Consider the following 14527-nt stretch of genomic DNA (forward strand, 5'->3'; position numbering starts at 1 on the left):
TATATACAGGCAAAACATTGCAAAACCCATTTCTTCCAAATCGTAGGCGGCGCTGGACATGCATCGCGTACACAACTCTTATCGCTGTGCCAGCAAATGCCACCGAGCTCTCATTACACTCTTCCTGTCACTGCTGATCATCTCTGTAGCACAATACAGCTGTAAGCCATGTAGTCCAGCCTCCCCATCTGCCAGCTCTACTCCACGCGGCCTCAGCCGTCAACCGGATGTGCACCAGAATAAACGACGCGCTGCTTCATAGATGAAGAGAACTCACCTCTTCAGAACCCGACCTCTTGGGAAGCAATCTACAAAACTAAGTAGCAAACAAATAAACCGCTACCATGCGTGGTTATAAAATACACAAAGCCTCAAACTGGAGTTTATTTTCAGCTGAAATGCAGCACAAAGTGTCTCCTGATATCGGAAATGTGTGATACGAACAACCAACAATTCAATATATAAGAATACCTGAGTCAGGACTGATAACACCTAGTTAATCTCTAGTAGTCGATGGCACATATCTTTAGAACCATTACTAGATACACAATCCTCAATGATATTTTATTGTTAGCAAAGTAACGTTCTTCCTGCATCATTGCTATAAAAACCAATTTGTGCACTGGACATCAAACTTTACTGCCTGTCCGCTTAAACATTTTTGAACATGAATCAAATGTCTTTTCCTGCCATACCTGGTTCTTCACTAATCTGTTAACACAAAAGCTGGGGACACACAATAGTAGGTCTTTCGATGTGGTAGCAATACATTTTCCCCTCACTTGAACTAGGAGACCCAAAACCTGTTCCAGCATTACACAACCTGTTCCCCTGTTCACAAACCCAGCTCTATGAACATACGGCTTACATAAGTTGGTGTGGAAGATCTTGAGTGGGCTGTTATAGAGCTCTGACCTCAACCCTTACGAACACTCTTTGAGACACTGAGTGCACCCCAGGCCTCCTCACCTACACCAGTACCTGAATTTACTAACGCCCTTGTGGTTGATTGAGCACAAACCACACTCCAAAATCTAGTGGAACATCTTTCCAGGAGATTTGAGTGTATAATAACAGTAAATGGGGACCAAATGTGGAATGGGATGTTTAACAAATCAACAAGTAATTTTCGGAATGGTGTAACTGGCTCGCTCATTCGGGACAAACTTACACTTATAAAAAACATTCATATTCGTTCTTTCTTATCACCATATTTGTGTAAATGTGCTTTGAGACAATGTCCATTGTTTAAAGCGCTATACAAATAAAAATTAATTGAATTGAACTTCTATTCGGGATTTGCAGTACTAAAATGAAAGAGGGTAGAAACCATCTTCCGTCCCGAAAACGTCTTCGTGTTGAACAGGCCACAAGGCCGCTCTACTAGCAGTTCACAAATACCACATTCCAAAACTAAAAGAAATCAGTTTTACATGGCGCATTCTGATTTGCAACATTATATCCATATATTAGAGGTGGTAAGATTCACAGATTCGCATTGGCATAAAAGTTACGATTTAAAATAGTATGCATGTTTATTCTGATTGATCGTTTCTAACCTATTTGTATTGGTAAAAAATAATTAATTATTAGTGAATGCACTATACTCTTGTTATTTTGAATGTGACCAATAATTTTGTGATTAATATTTTATATGTAGATTGATTTCTCGTCGCTAAACTGTTTCTCGAGCGTGTTCTCTCGGCACACACTGCTGCTACGTGAATTTCACATAGAATACAGATTAACATGGCAGAGGTAGAGCTGCATCTTCCAGGAGACAGAACAGTAAAAGAATGTCTGGTTTCATTTAATCTATTTTCTTTCTTTTTTTTTTGCACTACAAAGGCAGGTAGTTGGGTTGAAAGAGGCAGATGTAGAGGACAGGGGGGTATGGAGACGAGTGATCCGCTGTGGCAACTCCTAATGGGAGAAGCCGAAAGAAGAAGTAGAAGAAAGGCGTGTTTGTGAAAGGGCCACGTGTTAAAAGTCAGAAGACACTTAAGTAAAAGTATGATTTGCTGTCTGTCTGAACCAAAGAAATAAAAGCAAACTATCTGTACCATTTTGAATTGTATAGCATCATATTTTCTCGAATCAAGCTGCAGCGTAATAGGGGTGAATCGTATCACATCGCATTTGTAAATACATACAGCACAAAAAATTTAAGTGCAAATCCATATGCTGCACCTCAATTCGTATTATATCCCAAATGTTACGCTTATATAAACTGGACTTTAAAATTAGATTTGCGTAGCTAGCATTTAAATAAAGAATAAAAATTATGACATAAGTTTTGTTTAGTGTAAAGTCAAAATTCTGAATTCTGCCCAGGAGCCGTCGCTGTTCTGCCGAGACATGAATGGCGGCCTTGATGGAACATCGGGAAAACTAAAGCTCACAATTCTCCTGCAAAGCGCCTCTGTGGTGTGTGCTAACATTGCTAAAGGGTGTCAGAGGCGCACTAATGAACACAGATCTCATTTAAAGGGAGCGCTAATCAGAGGCACAATTTGTTCATTAGAAAATTACAAACAAGGCCGCCACGCCGACATGAGAGGGCACGATTAGCAGTGCTAATTACCTGATTCTTACACTCCAGTTGAAATGCGTGGCGGAGGATGTCTACCCCTCCCCCACTTCTCTCGCTCGCTCCTGTTGTTTGTGACAAATTAAAGCCAACTCAAACAATCTCTCCCAGAGCGCAGCAGGAAAGAGTGGTGGGAGATTTGTGGTGGGAGATTTAAGCTGCAGTGCCAACGGTCTAATCAAAGTGTTCGCCTCGGCTGGAAGAAGAACCGGGCCTTGAGGGGGGGGATGGGTCCATATGTTGACCCTCGGTCCACACTTCATTAAGGTCCTTTTTAGCTTTTTTTTCTCTCTCCCTTCTGTTCTCCACAGGAAGAAAAAGATGGAAAGAGAGACAGAGATAGAGAGACGGACAGAAATCCCTTCCCACTCCTTATCCTAATGATCTTGTTTCGAAAGACAGGAGATCCCTGCACTAACTGATGTCAAGTGCACACTTTTGCCGTTAATCAAGGAGACGGCTTCAAACAGGCCCACCGTGGGTCTGAGTCCTGATCACAGGCCTCCCTGGCTCACAATACACCGCCCCTGGACACCAATTATCGCAGCGCAGACGGCCGGGCTGGATCCTACCTGCTTAATTGGGATTGCGCGGCCGCTTCCGATACTGTCCGCTCGGCCCTCGAGTCCTTTCTTCTCCTTGTCTGGTTCGCTTGCCTTGCGAGACTGCAGAGGGAGGAGAGAACACGTTTTTTTTTTTCCCTCCCTTCAAAAAGCAAGCTAGCTGCTGATTTAATTCGACACCTTCATAAACTAGAGTTGCTCTCGGGTCTTCTTGACCTTGACATGACCCCAGTGCTGTTTCACATAAAGCCTGGTATTCGATTTCACCCAGCAACTACACCAAAACTAATGCAATTTATGATGCACTGAAGTATACAGACATCTGAACTAACATAATGGACTATAAGAATATGTTTATATGAACAGACATGTGCATGGGATCAAGACTGACCGTGAACAGGTTGGAGCGGCGTTTGGACTGTTTCCGGACTGGCGTGGGAGTGTTGGCCGTCTGAGGCACGTCGATGCGGAGCTCCTTCTGGCTTGTGCTAGGAGTGGAGGGTACAGAGGAGGAGTAATCGCTCAGACTGCCTCCTCCATTACTGGTCTGTCATATTGCGCCGGAGAGACAGAGAAAAAACAGGAGTCATACCTTTGATCGCAACCTACCGACAATAAAGTGCAAGCTGTAGAGTCTAATCAGCACAAAGAACACCAACAGCAAGCGTGGTCACATGATACTGCTGGGACAATGGAACGACAGAAACTGGGAATAAAGAGCTGTCACTTGTTTTTATTGTTGTACATTAGCTTGAAGATGATGTGAGGTGGGAAACACAAGTGAAGTAGCTGGAACGCATGTGACCGGATGTGAGTTGTAAAAACAGATGAGGCTTCATTGCCAATTCACCGCAGACTGACTCCTCAAGTCCACCTTTTAGATACCAAGCTTTTAACTTAGTTATAGCAAATTAAGAATAATTCCAAAACATTAATATGCTACTTTAATTTAAGAATACTATAATGAGTATCTGGAAATGATGTCATGACAAACACGCATCATTGAACAAGAATTCTTGCATGCAGTAGAAACAGCAGTGTGAGATGCCAAGTGCACGTGCATGTGTTCTTACCTGAGCTATGTGTACCGCAGTGACGGGTGCAGCACACACAGAGGAGTGGCTGGGAGAATTAGGGAGGGACTTGCAAGGCCCGATCGAGAGCTGCTGCTTCTTCCGGTTCGCGACAATTTTCTGAGCCACTGAACATAAAACACAGCACGCGTCAGATGTACAGAAGGCGAAATCGGATCTGAGACAGCCAGTGATTTAGACGGGCAAAAAAAAAAAAAGAAAACGATTTTCACATTGACATTTTCGTTTTCCCTACTCGGACTGGTCCACTACATTACCTCTCGTAAGGAGCTGTCGAGCAGTGCTGACCCGCGGCTCTAATTTTACCATCGCTCAGCCGGCGAACCCGCGGCAAGGCCATTATTTAACTATTATAACACAGCTTTCATTACTCAAAGCCTCCCGACGAGCGCTATTGGCGCAGGCGATATGGCCGTGTCAATCAATTGCTCTCCTCGAGCCCTTATCGATCAACGGGCAATCGGCCACCGCCGTGCAGCGCTGATGTTCAGGCGCTCAGTCATCTTCTCCCTAGCAGCTGCATTGATCTCAGGCTTCACCTCAAGTATTCCTCCACAGCCACAGTAGCAATCAGAACAGATTTGAATATCTTTATATATATCATCTAACACGCAATTTGTAACAATATTTACGTTTATTCATCGAGAATAAAAGATTTTCTTGTTTTTCGGCTTTTAAACAGGGAAAAAATAGTTTTCCTGGCTGGAGCATCCTGGGCCTGGTGAGGGTTAAAAAATCCTCAGAACTCAATTACTGTCCTCCCAATAAACATGGCCGAGTCTCATTCCCCACGAAATGAAGTCATTGTTTTAATTGGATCTATTAAAGGCTGAGCTTTAACGATGAGTCAGCCATAAACATTTACCTTCAGGTGAGAGACTTCGGTCCAAGGGCAGTCACGTCACTTCTCTCTCTCTCTCTCTCTCTCTCTCTCTCTCTCTCACACACACACACACACACACTGCTACACACTACCTCACAACTGTGTGTTTAGACACTACATGCAGTCTAATAATGATAACCTGCAATACTTTTAATCCGCACCATAGCCAATGCTTCCTTGCAGACGATGACCACCATAACTTCACTCCTTATGTCCACACCGCACCAGAAAAACCACGAAGGCTTGCAAGTCCGCCGCTATATTTTATTTTAATTGTTAAGAACACTTATGATAAGCCTGGGTTAAATATTTAAACTATTCAAGTAATGCAATTTAACTTTACCCATCAATCTCGGCTCCCGCGGTTAAGCGGCAGCCATTTATCCTGGCGGGAAAGGACTAGCGTTTGATCAGATTTATGACACCTCGAGTCGACAAGGAAGCAAGGGATTGCTGTTTGTATTGCGCTGATTTACTCAAGAAAAACTGATAGCATCATGAATACCCGAAACTGAAGCCATATCGAGAGGCGTACGGTGCAGTACTGCTCGTCATTTTCTGTTCTTTTTACAGCACTTATACTATGTAAAGGTATACGGGAAAGGATAAAGGAGATAGGGAAAGAATGTCAGAAAGAAGAAGCAGAGAGAGAGAGAGAGAGAGAGAGAGAGAGAGAGAGAGAGAAGGATAAGGAACAGGGGAGAGGGGGGGAAAGGAGGAGCGCCCTGCTGAGTTTATTACGCTGCTGTCAGGCTGCTTAACAGCAGAGTGCTATAAATATTAACTAATGAGTTGGAGGGAGCAGGAGCCTGGCAGATGATCCAACACAAAGGTCAGAGAGCTACCTCACTTACCACTCAATAATTACACCACACACTAGCATGTTAACGCCATGTGCCAACGCTTACAACAGATATTAACCGCACATTAGAGTTACATCCAGACTGCAGCTATTTTCAAAGGCACGAGACACTAAAGATAACAGGTTTTTAAAAATGAATGGAGGTTGCACTGGGATTTAGTAAGAAAGACAGCGTTACAGCTTCATGTTAACATGTGTAACACGCGTTACTGATGATCTCGAGAAATGTACACAACAGTGGTGACACTTTCATGTAGCAGTAAGTTTAACCCTAATACACATGTACTTACACTACCTGAACAAAAGTTTGTGGACACCTGACTGTGCTTTTTGAACATCCCATGCCACATTTAGGTGGGAAGATGTTCCACTAGATTTTGAAGCGCAGTTGTGGAGATTTGTGCTCAATCAGTCATTAGATGTAAAGTGAAGATGCCTGAGACGAAGTCAGCAATTCATCCCAAAGGTGCTCAATAGAGTTGAGGTCAGAACTCTATTACAGGCCAGTCAAGGCCTTCCAGTCCAACCCATGCAAGTCACATCATCATAGAACTGGCTTTGTGCATGCTCATGGGCATTGTTATGCTGGAACAGGTTTGGGTCTCCTAATTTAAGTGAAGGGAATAGTTTGGGGAAGAAACTGTATAACTGGAAAAGTCAGCTGTCCCGATACTTTCGTTCCATATGGTGCAAGTTCTCAACACTTGGCTCATAGGACGGACATTAACCATATTTTAGATTGTTAGGCATAATGAAAATGATTATATATAAATGGCCTGCCAATACTTTTAGGTTTCACTGTCAATTTTGAAATGTCCATCTAAATATCTTCTGATGAAGGAAAAAAAAACCCCAGCAGGTAATGGTTGTAATTTTCTGTGTGAAAATGTTACATGACTATTATTTACACTGTCATCAGCTCAGCTGCACTTTCGTGTTGTGTAAAACCAAAGTGCTTCCAAAAAAAATTAATTATGGGACCTATCATTATGATTAATAAAGAAATATTGGTACAAACCTACTGTACACACCGAGCACAGAGCTTCGAAATGAAAGATTTGTACTAGAGAACACTAAACTCATTAATACACATCTCAGAAGCTGACCCACAATTTCCTAATTTGTGTATGAGAAAGTTACTTCTCAGACTGAGCAAACAAGCCAGTGTTGAGAGGCCAGCGGTGAGCGATAAACAGCGACGACAACAACGAAACTAATTACGCCAATAAAAGTATATGACAGTGACAACGGCACATAATCAGAGGACATTAAAGGCCAAAGCGGAGAGGGAGAAGGAGAGGGGGAGGGAGAAGGAGGTGTGTGTGTGTGGGGTTTGGGGCAGACTGCACAGCGGAGCTCGTTAGTAGTTAGCGTGCACTAACAAAGCTCTCCATCCTAGAGTCTGACACCGCGGCCGACTTGCTAGCAAGGGGAGGGGGGGTAATTAGGATAATTAAATTAGTACGCTGATGGACGCAGTCTGGGGGAGATGTCAAGATTCCTCACCTTTAACCGAAAACCAGACACACACATGCACATACAATTCAAATCACATCACACACAGATATAGAGTATGGAAAAAACATTCATATACAATCTTTCTCACACACACACACACACACACACAAACACTGGGCTAAACCCCTGGCTGACCCTGAGTAAATAAATTGGCTCTTCATTTGTCAACTGGCCGTCCCATAAACGCTCCATTATATAAATTTAATGCAGATAACTACTACGCCAATTATTTTTAATGGTTAATGCTCTTGTTATTCATGCAATGGCATTCCAGGATTGCTGCAACTCTCTGGCCTGCCTTATTTGATTTACAATTTGAAGCCGCTGTATTACTGTGCGCTCCACTACCGACAATGATCATTTATAAGGAGAGAAAGGCCAGCCAGGGCCGTCCTGTAGCACGGCAAGCCAAGTTTACGTGGACTTTTATGCCCTAAAGGGTTATTAAACTGATGATGACAATTGAATCAAATATCAGGAGCATAAACTACATGCAGAAAACAAGTTTATTTTCTGAGATTCGGTTTAACAGTTGCATTCTGGATGACCTGCCCCTTTATTAAATGGTCAATATTAGAAGTTGAGAATTTGACACAAATATCACATGGTGAATCGTGAAGGCATTGTAACCACATATTTGCCTTGCAATTTGTATGTTTATTATTATAATACTACTAATAAATATCCATTACATGTTATAGATTAAACATTTATTTCAAAATGTTAATTTCACTCTGGAATGAATAAAGTGATATATATGTATATATACCTTCATAATTTTTCAATCTGAGTGTATAGATTGTGTATATATATATATATATATATATATATATATATATATATATATATATATATATATATATATATAAAAATATAGATATAGTTTTATTTAGAGGTATTTTATGCCACACTCATATCGTTAATGTCTTGGGCAATTATGTGCAATAATAATTAGTTACATGTACAATAACTTTTATAATAATTATCGTAGTCTGAACATTTCTGCCATGTGTTGTCACTGCTGCTACACATTTCAGTTCACTTATTATATAAATAAATATGTATATTTATTAAAGAAAATAGTTTTTATATATTTTTCATTTAGCAACTGCAACCAAACAATTTTCCTCAGGGATTAATAGTTATCTATCTATCTATCTATCTATCTATCTATCTATCTATCTATCTGAAATTTTATCTAATGAAAAAACATAAAAATCTACAGTTTTGTGACATAAATGATCACAGTATTGATATATCATCATATTCCCTGACCCTAATTAGTCTACCCCAAACATTCATGTTTAAAAGACTGCACTAATATTCTTACATGAAATACATTATTTTTTTTAAGCTTTCTGGGGGGGCTAAAAAAAATAAATAAATAAAAACCTGCAGAAGACTGGAACGCACAACTTTAAATGAAAAGAGAAAGGCTAATGTGGAAAGGTTAGAGCTTTAGGATGTTCCGCAGAGCAAATAAGAGAGTAAAGATGCAGCCGGAGCACATCTAACGAGGGGATGATGTCATTAAACAGCTCATTATTTTTGTTTAAGCGTGACTCTCGCGCTGCACACAGACGCTCTCCCCTGCCTGTGGAGGAGAAACGGACCAAGACTGCATCGCAAAATTAAGGTCATGTGCGCGGTAATTACGACCGCCGTGTCGCGCTGATGCAGGAATGAACCCAAGTCAGGCAAATGAAAATTGTAAATGTGTGTGTGTGGCTGCACATGGACACACACGTGCACCCCTGGGCCAAAAAAAAAAAAAAAAAAAAACCTACTGAAAGCGACACAAAACATTAAAATAATCATTCTGGTACTCGTCTATGAATTCCGCTACAGTGCATAATTAGAATGCGTGATTAATTGAGGATGATGGCAGAACAAATACGAGGAGACGGCGTCAGCAACGATAAGAAACCTAGCCTTTTCTTGTTCTCATTTGGAGCTGCTTTGATGAGCTTGGCGAATCACACAGACACCCTCCATTCCTTTCACTTTCTCACACACGCGCACACACGCGTGCGCACACGGCTAAATTATAGCGGACTTGGCTGCGGCCAACAGTGTAATAATTAAGGGGATAATGGCTGAGCGTTTAGAGTGTAAATCTCCCTCCTGGGCCGAGGGCTCAGCACTGTACAGACCGCCAAGCTTCTCCTCCACAGCTGCCTGCAAAACTGCCATGGCCACTCACTCGCTCACACACACACACGCACACTACATACTACATTATAGCAAAACAGACACAATAAAATCAAAACCCTTGTCAAATTCTTTTTTTCCTTTACTTAATTACCCCAAAGACAGAAATCTGTCACCCATCTGCTACTGTATCTTACACACACACACAAACACACACACACAAAAAAGCCAAAAAACTAAATTTTAAATCTGATTTACTCTATAAATACGGCAAACGTTACTAGATACCGTCATTACATTAATTCCAAACCCCTACATGTTTAATAAGTATTTGTGCTTATCATATTTAAAATAGGATTAGGCACTCATTTGTTGTCACTTGGCTCCCTCTAGTGTATAAAATGCACACGGCACGGTTCGATTTTACACTTTCATTTCTCCTTGCACAACTGCACTGTCGGATGCTCGATTCCTATTGGTCAGAAGGCCAGAAACTTGAAGGCACACTTGTACAAGATGTTTTTTGATGTGGCTGCATAAAAAATAAATTAGGAGGCCAAAACATGTTTCAGCATGTCAATGCCCCTGTGTGCAACGTCGGCTCCATGAAAATACAGTATGCTTTACATGGGATGGACCCTAGATCTAACCCTAGATCTTCTGCTATAGAGCTCTAATTTAAGTTGCCATAATTTGTTGCTGCCTCTAACATACACATGAGTTCACAGATGGTGATGATGGGCTAGTGTCGCTGTGGGTAAAGCAGATATCTTTCAAAGTGACCCATAACCCTGGAGTAAAACGGCACTCATTACAGATCGACATGCTTCTTGCTTGTAGAACTTCAATCCAGCTCTAATGTTCTGTCCTGGCTCTCAACGATACACAGTAAGATGTTTCCTCACCTCACATTAGTTGAGCTCTTTAAAAGTATTTTTTTTAAATCATACATTTAATTCTGTTTTTATGCTGCACAAATGAAACAAAAACATCTTATCCAGAAGAAGGGACACAATCGAAAAAAAAAGGGCTATATATTAAAGAAATAATCAATCATTAAATATTATTATACATCATTTAAAACATTAGTATATTCCTGGATGACTTTTCTATTATGGTGGCTCTCAAAATAAGGATTCTCTCAACAGAACCCAACCAGGGTCTATAAAGCCAGGGTGTGTGTGGCATTCATTCATCCATCCATCCATCCATCCATCCATCTTGTTACAGTGTTTGAAATCATCGTAACCACTTATTAGATTTGAATATTGTATTGATTTTGGCTGGACACTTAAATGATTTTATTCCTTGGTGTTATTCAGGACGTCTACAATAGGCGGTCAAAATATTACTGCACAATTAAAAATGATAAGCCCAGATTAATTAGTTTACACTCTATGGCAGTAAATGGATCCCTGGCGATATTTAGAGCACGTCGCGCTTGTGTGGTGGGTTCACCCAGACCCTCTTACTGCAAATAAAAAGCTCTTAGTTCACCGACACGTCCTGTATGTTCAGCTGTGTGTGCACGTCGTTTAATATCCGATTAATGCAGCTACGCTACAACAAGCCCCCTTACAGATGACGGTTCGAAAGGATGAATACATCCAGAGTGAGAAAAAAGGCTAAAAAAAAAAAAACACTTCATCCCTCACCATTCAAGCCATGTGCTTTTTGAACTTTTGCCGTCTGGCCGACGCTACAGAGCACCAAGCACCAAGACAGCCAGGCACAGGAAAAGTTTCTTCCCCCAGGAAATCTCATAAGCACTTAAATGCTTTTCCCATTGTTCAACAAAAATATGTGCAATACTACATTTTACTATTCTAAATCAGTACTTTTCTGTGCAATTATTTATTTTTCTATATAAAAATGTGCAATAACTTTTTATTCTTTATTTTAATATTATTATAATTCGTTTTTTTTTTTATTAATAAAAAAGTGCAACTGGAAGCTTCTGTCAACATGAGTGCAAACATACTTTCAATAAAGCTCTTTCTGATTGTTATTAATCTTTCTGTTAAATTAACAGTTTAAATTTATCATTTAACAGTTCTGTAAAAACCTTCAAAAAATATATATTAAAAAAAAACTTACCGTCCTGAAAGACGCGCTCTATGTTAAGACCGTAGGTGGCACAGGTTTCATAGTATGTGCATCTCTTCAGGTCGTTGGAGAGTTTGCGTGCTCGCGCATCATCGATAACGCGGGGGTTAGCTGCACTTATAGCATCTGAACACAGGAAATTAGCACAAGACAAAAAAGCACACATTTACCACCAAAAACAGAAAACTAATAGGAGGTTTTGGCACCCTCTACTGTCTGTAAGCAAAAGTGTATTTTCATTCGTAAAACTTTATCAATTGGGGCGTTTATATAAATAAACATATTAAATAAAATATGCAGTTGGATTATGGCTCTCTTAAAGGTAATGTGTAGGGATTTGAATAAGGCAATTAATTTAACATTTACCAATACTGTAAAAAAAAAAAAAAAAAAAAACATTTGGAAGGTGCAAGATGGTGATTTATTGCAGTACTGCCATTCAGCCAATAGAGGGAGCCACAGTATCACAGTACTCCCACAGATTTAGCAACATCTTAACCTCGACATTGTTTCTGGTCAGAACAGCTTCCTGCTTGCCAGTTTTTTGTTAAATTATTCTGACTGGAGCATTATATATTTTTCTTTTTTTTCTTCAATTAATGCAGTTATGGAGCATAAAACAAAGCTCTCAAAAGGCAAAGAATCCCCATAAACACCAACTATTATATAAACTCACCCTGAGTTCCCACTAGCACCAGGGGCACATCAGCAGTGTTGCGGTAGTTTGCCATCCGGCTATAGTAGTGATATACGGTCTGAAAGCTGATCTCGTCCTCTAGACTAAAGACAAATATCACTGCGTCCACCCACAATGCAAACTGAGAAACAGGAAACAAAAAAAGAAAGCAAGTTTAAATATTTTTCTGTATGATTCATGTGTTCAATGTGCCAAAATATCCACCTCCTCCTCACTACAGAACCAAAAGTCCAGGTGATTGAGATGGATCTGCTCCGGCTCCCTGTATTTGAGTTTTCCGGGGGTGGAGGCACCAGTGTGCGTTTCAGACAGGTCGAGATGTCAACATGTCTTGTAGGTTAATGTTGAGGTTTAGAGTTAGGAGAAGTTGGTTCAGGTACAGCTCCAACTCCTAGACAATTTGATTGTGTGAGCACACTGAGAAAATCCCAGTGCATAATTTAAACTGTGACAGAAAGTGAAAGAGAAGCATCTTTTAAGCAGAAAATTCCAATCAGCAGCTTCAGCTTAAAGATAATTAATGTGAGGGGGAATGGAAGTTCATCACATCTGCGTGCCTGTCAATCGTTCCAGATTTATGCCGATAGTCTCATCTGGGGTTTTTTGGTTTGGGAAAATTGCTCATTTTGGGATGTTTTAGATTTGCATACTGTGATGTTAAAATGCAGAACTCATATGAATAAAGTGTGATGGTTGGTATGTCGGCCTTGTGATGGTTTAACTTGTGGAAGGTGATTTGTTTCGTCCGTACAGTTGAAGTGAATGCTTTTATATTATAAAAGAAAAGCTGTATAATAATAAAAATGCATGAGAAAAGTGTGGCTGTAAGATGTACCTGAGCCTCCGGAGGGCCCCCTTCATCCCTGATAAGGAGGAGGTAGCTCTGCCCATCCACTACGATCTCCTTTTTGAAGCGTCCACCTAGAGGACAAAGAGAGCAATTCATTTGAAAAAAAGTAAAAATAGCAGATGGATAGAATTGCATGATTAATCTGAAAATGGATTTTAAAAAATGGATGATTATCTTTTTTAATAATGGCTACATTCACTGTGAAAGACTCGGCTCCTCTTTTCTAAAACAGAAAAGCGAATGCATATGGAAATGCCGTGCGGTTAAAATGTCCTGTGGTGTTCTCAGTGAGCAGGACAAATGAAATGCAGGCCTAAGGTTAAGTTTGTACTAAAGTAGGTTCATCTGAAGCAAAAGTGCTGGTGGCCAATGAAACTCTAGCCCTTGTGTATGCTGTGAGTGGTGGCCATTGGAAAGACCAGAGTGAACGAGTGAGGGAACACGTGTAAAAATAAACAGCATGTGGTGTCAGTGATTCGCCTCTAGAGGCCGCTCTTCTAATGACAGCTATCGGTAAACTATCGGTATGGGTTGCTGTTAGTTCCAACGATCAAATATAACGCCAATTAATCTTCAAAACCTATAAATACTAACACTAATGCAAAACAACATCCTTGACTTTTGGTGGGGGGTTAATGCAACGCATTCAGATTGAACATGATGTTCAGAGCTCTCGTTAAGGAGGATAAAAAATAAGGACTGTCTGAAGTATCGGTTTTGGAAATGATCTGCAGTCTGGCAGTTTCTGAGTTGCGGAGCTTAGAGCTGCTTATGGCCTGTTGGTTTTTTATAATGACGGTTGGACTTTTTTTCTCCCCACGTGGGAACAGGAAGCAGAGTCAGGGCATGAGAGGCAAGGGCGAACACGCTGAGGGAGCGTCTATTTATAAACCCAAGTACGGCAGGGAGGCCGGGATGAACGAGAGAGAGAGAGAGAGAGAGAGAGAGAGAGAGAGAGAGAGAGAGAACGTATGAAAGGAATTTATAGATACACACACTCACTAATTACAATCTTAGACAAACAAGCCCCGTGGGTGACCTCAGCTGATTTTAGATACTGCAAAGACATACGTTACACTGGAAACATCACACTGCTTTATCACTTCATCCCAGTCAATGTAAAAGAACAAGACGAACTCAATTCCATACTGTGTAAATGCTCAGTGTGGACAGCTTTAATCAAGATACAAGGCTCAGAGCTAAAAGTCTCAGA

At 40.7% G+C, this 14527-nt stretch overlaps 1 protein-coding gene across 5 annotated transcripts in view; it reads right to left on the reverse strand.

Annotated features, from left to right (window-relative positions):
• agap1 (ArfGAP with GTPase domain, ankyrin repeat and PH domain 1) overlaps nt 1-14527 on the reverse strand; it is a 142860-nt gene that overhangs the window by 52561 nt on the left and 75772 nt on the right. For all 5 annotated transcript variants that reach the window (XM_046845849.1, XM_046845842.1, XM_046845834.1 and 2 more), the window contains 6 exons: nt 13300-13385; nt 12444-12585; nt 11759-11893; nt 4227-4354; nt 3545-3700; nt 3163-3255 (listed from right to left, as the gene is read on the reverse strand). In XM_046845849.1, the coding sequence (XP_046701805.1) occupies nt 3163-3255; nt 3545-3700; nt 4227-4354; nt 11759-11893; nt 12444-12585; nt 13300-13385 (740 nt within the window). The remainder of the gene's footprint in view (nt 1-3162; nt 3256-3544; nt 3701-4226; nt 4355-11758; nt 11894-12443; nt 12586-13299; nt 13386-14527) is intronic.

Source organism: Silurus meridionalis, chromosome 1 (genome assembly GCF_014805685.1).
Source record: "Silurus meridionalis isolate SWU-2019-XX chromosome 1, ASM1480568v1, whole genome shotgun sequence".
In the NCBI taxonomy this organism is placed as follows: Eukaryota; Metazoa; Chordata; class Actinopteri; order Siluriformes; family Siluridae; genus Silurus; species Silurus meridionalis.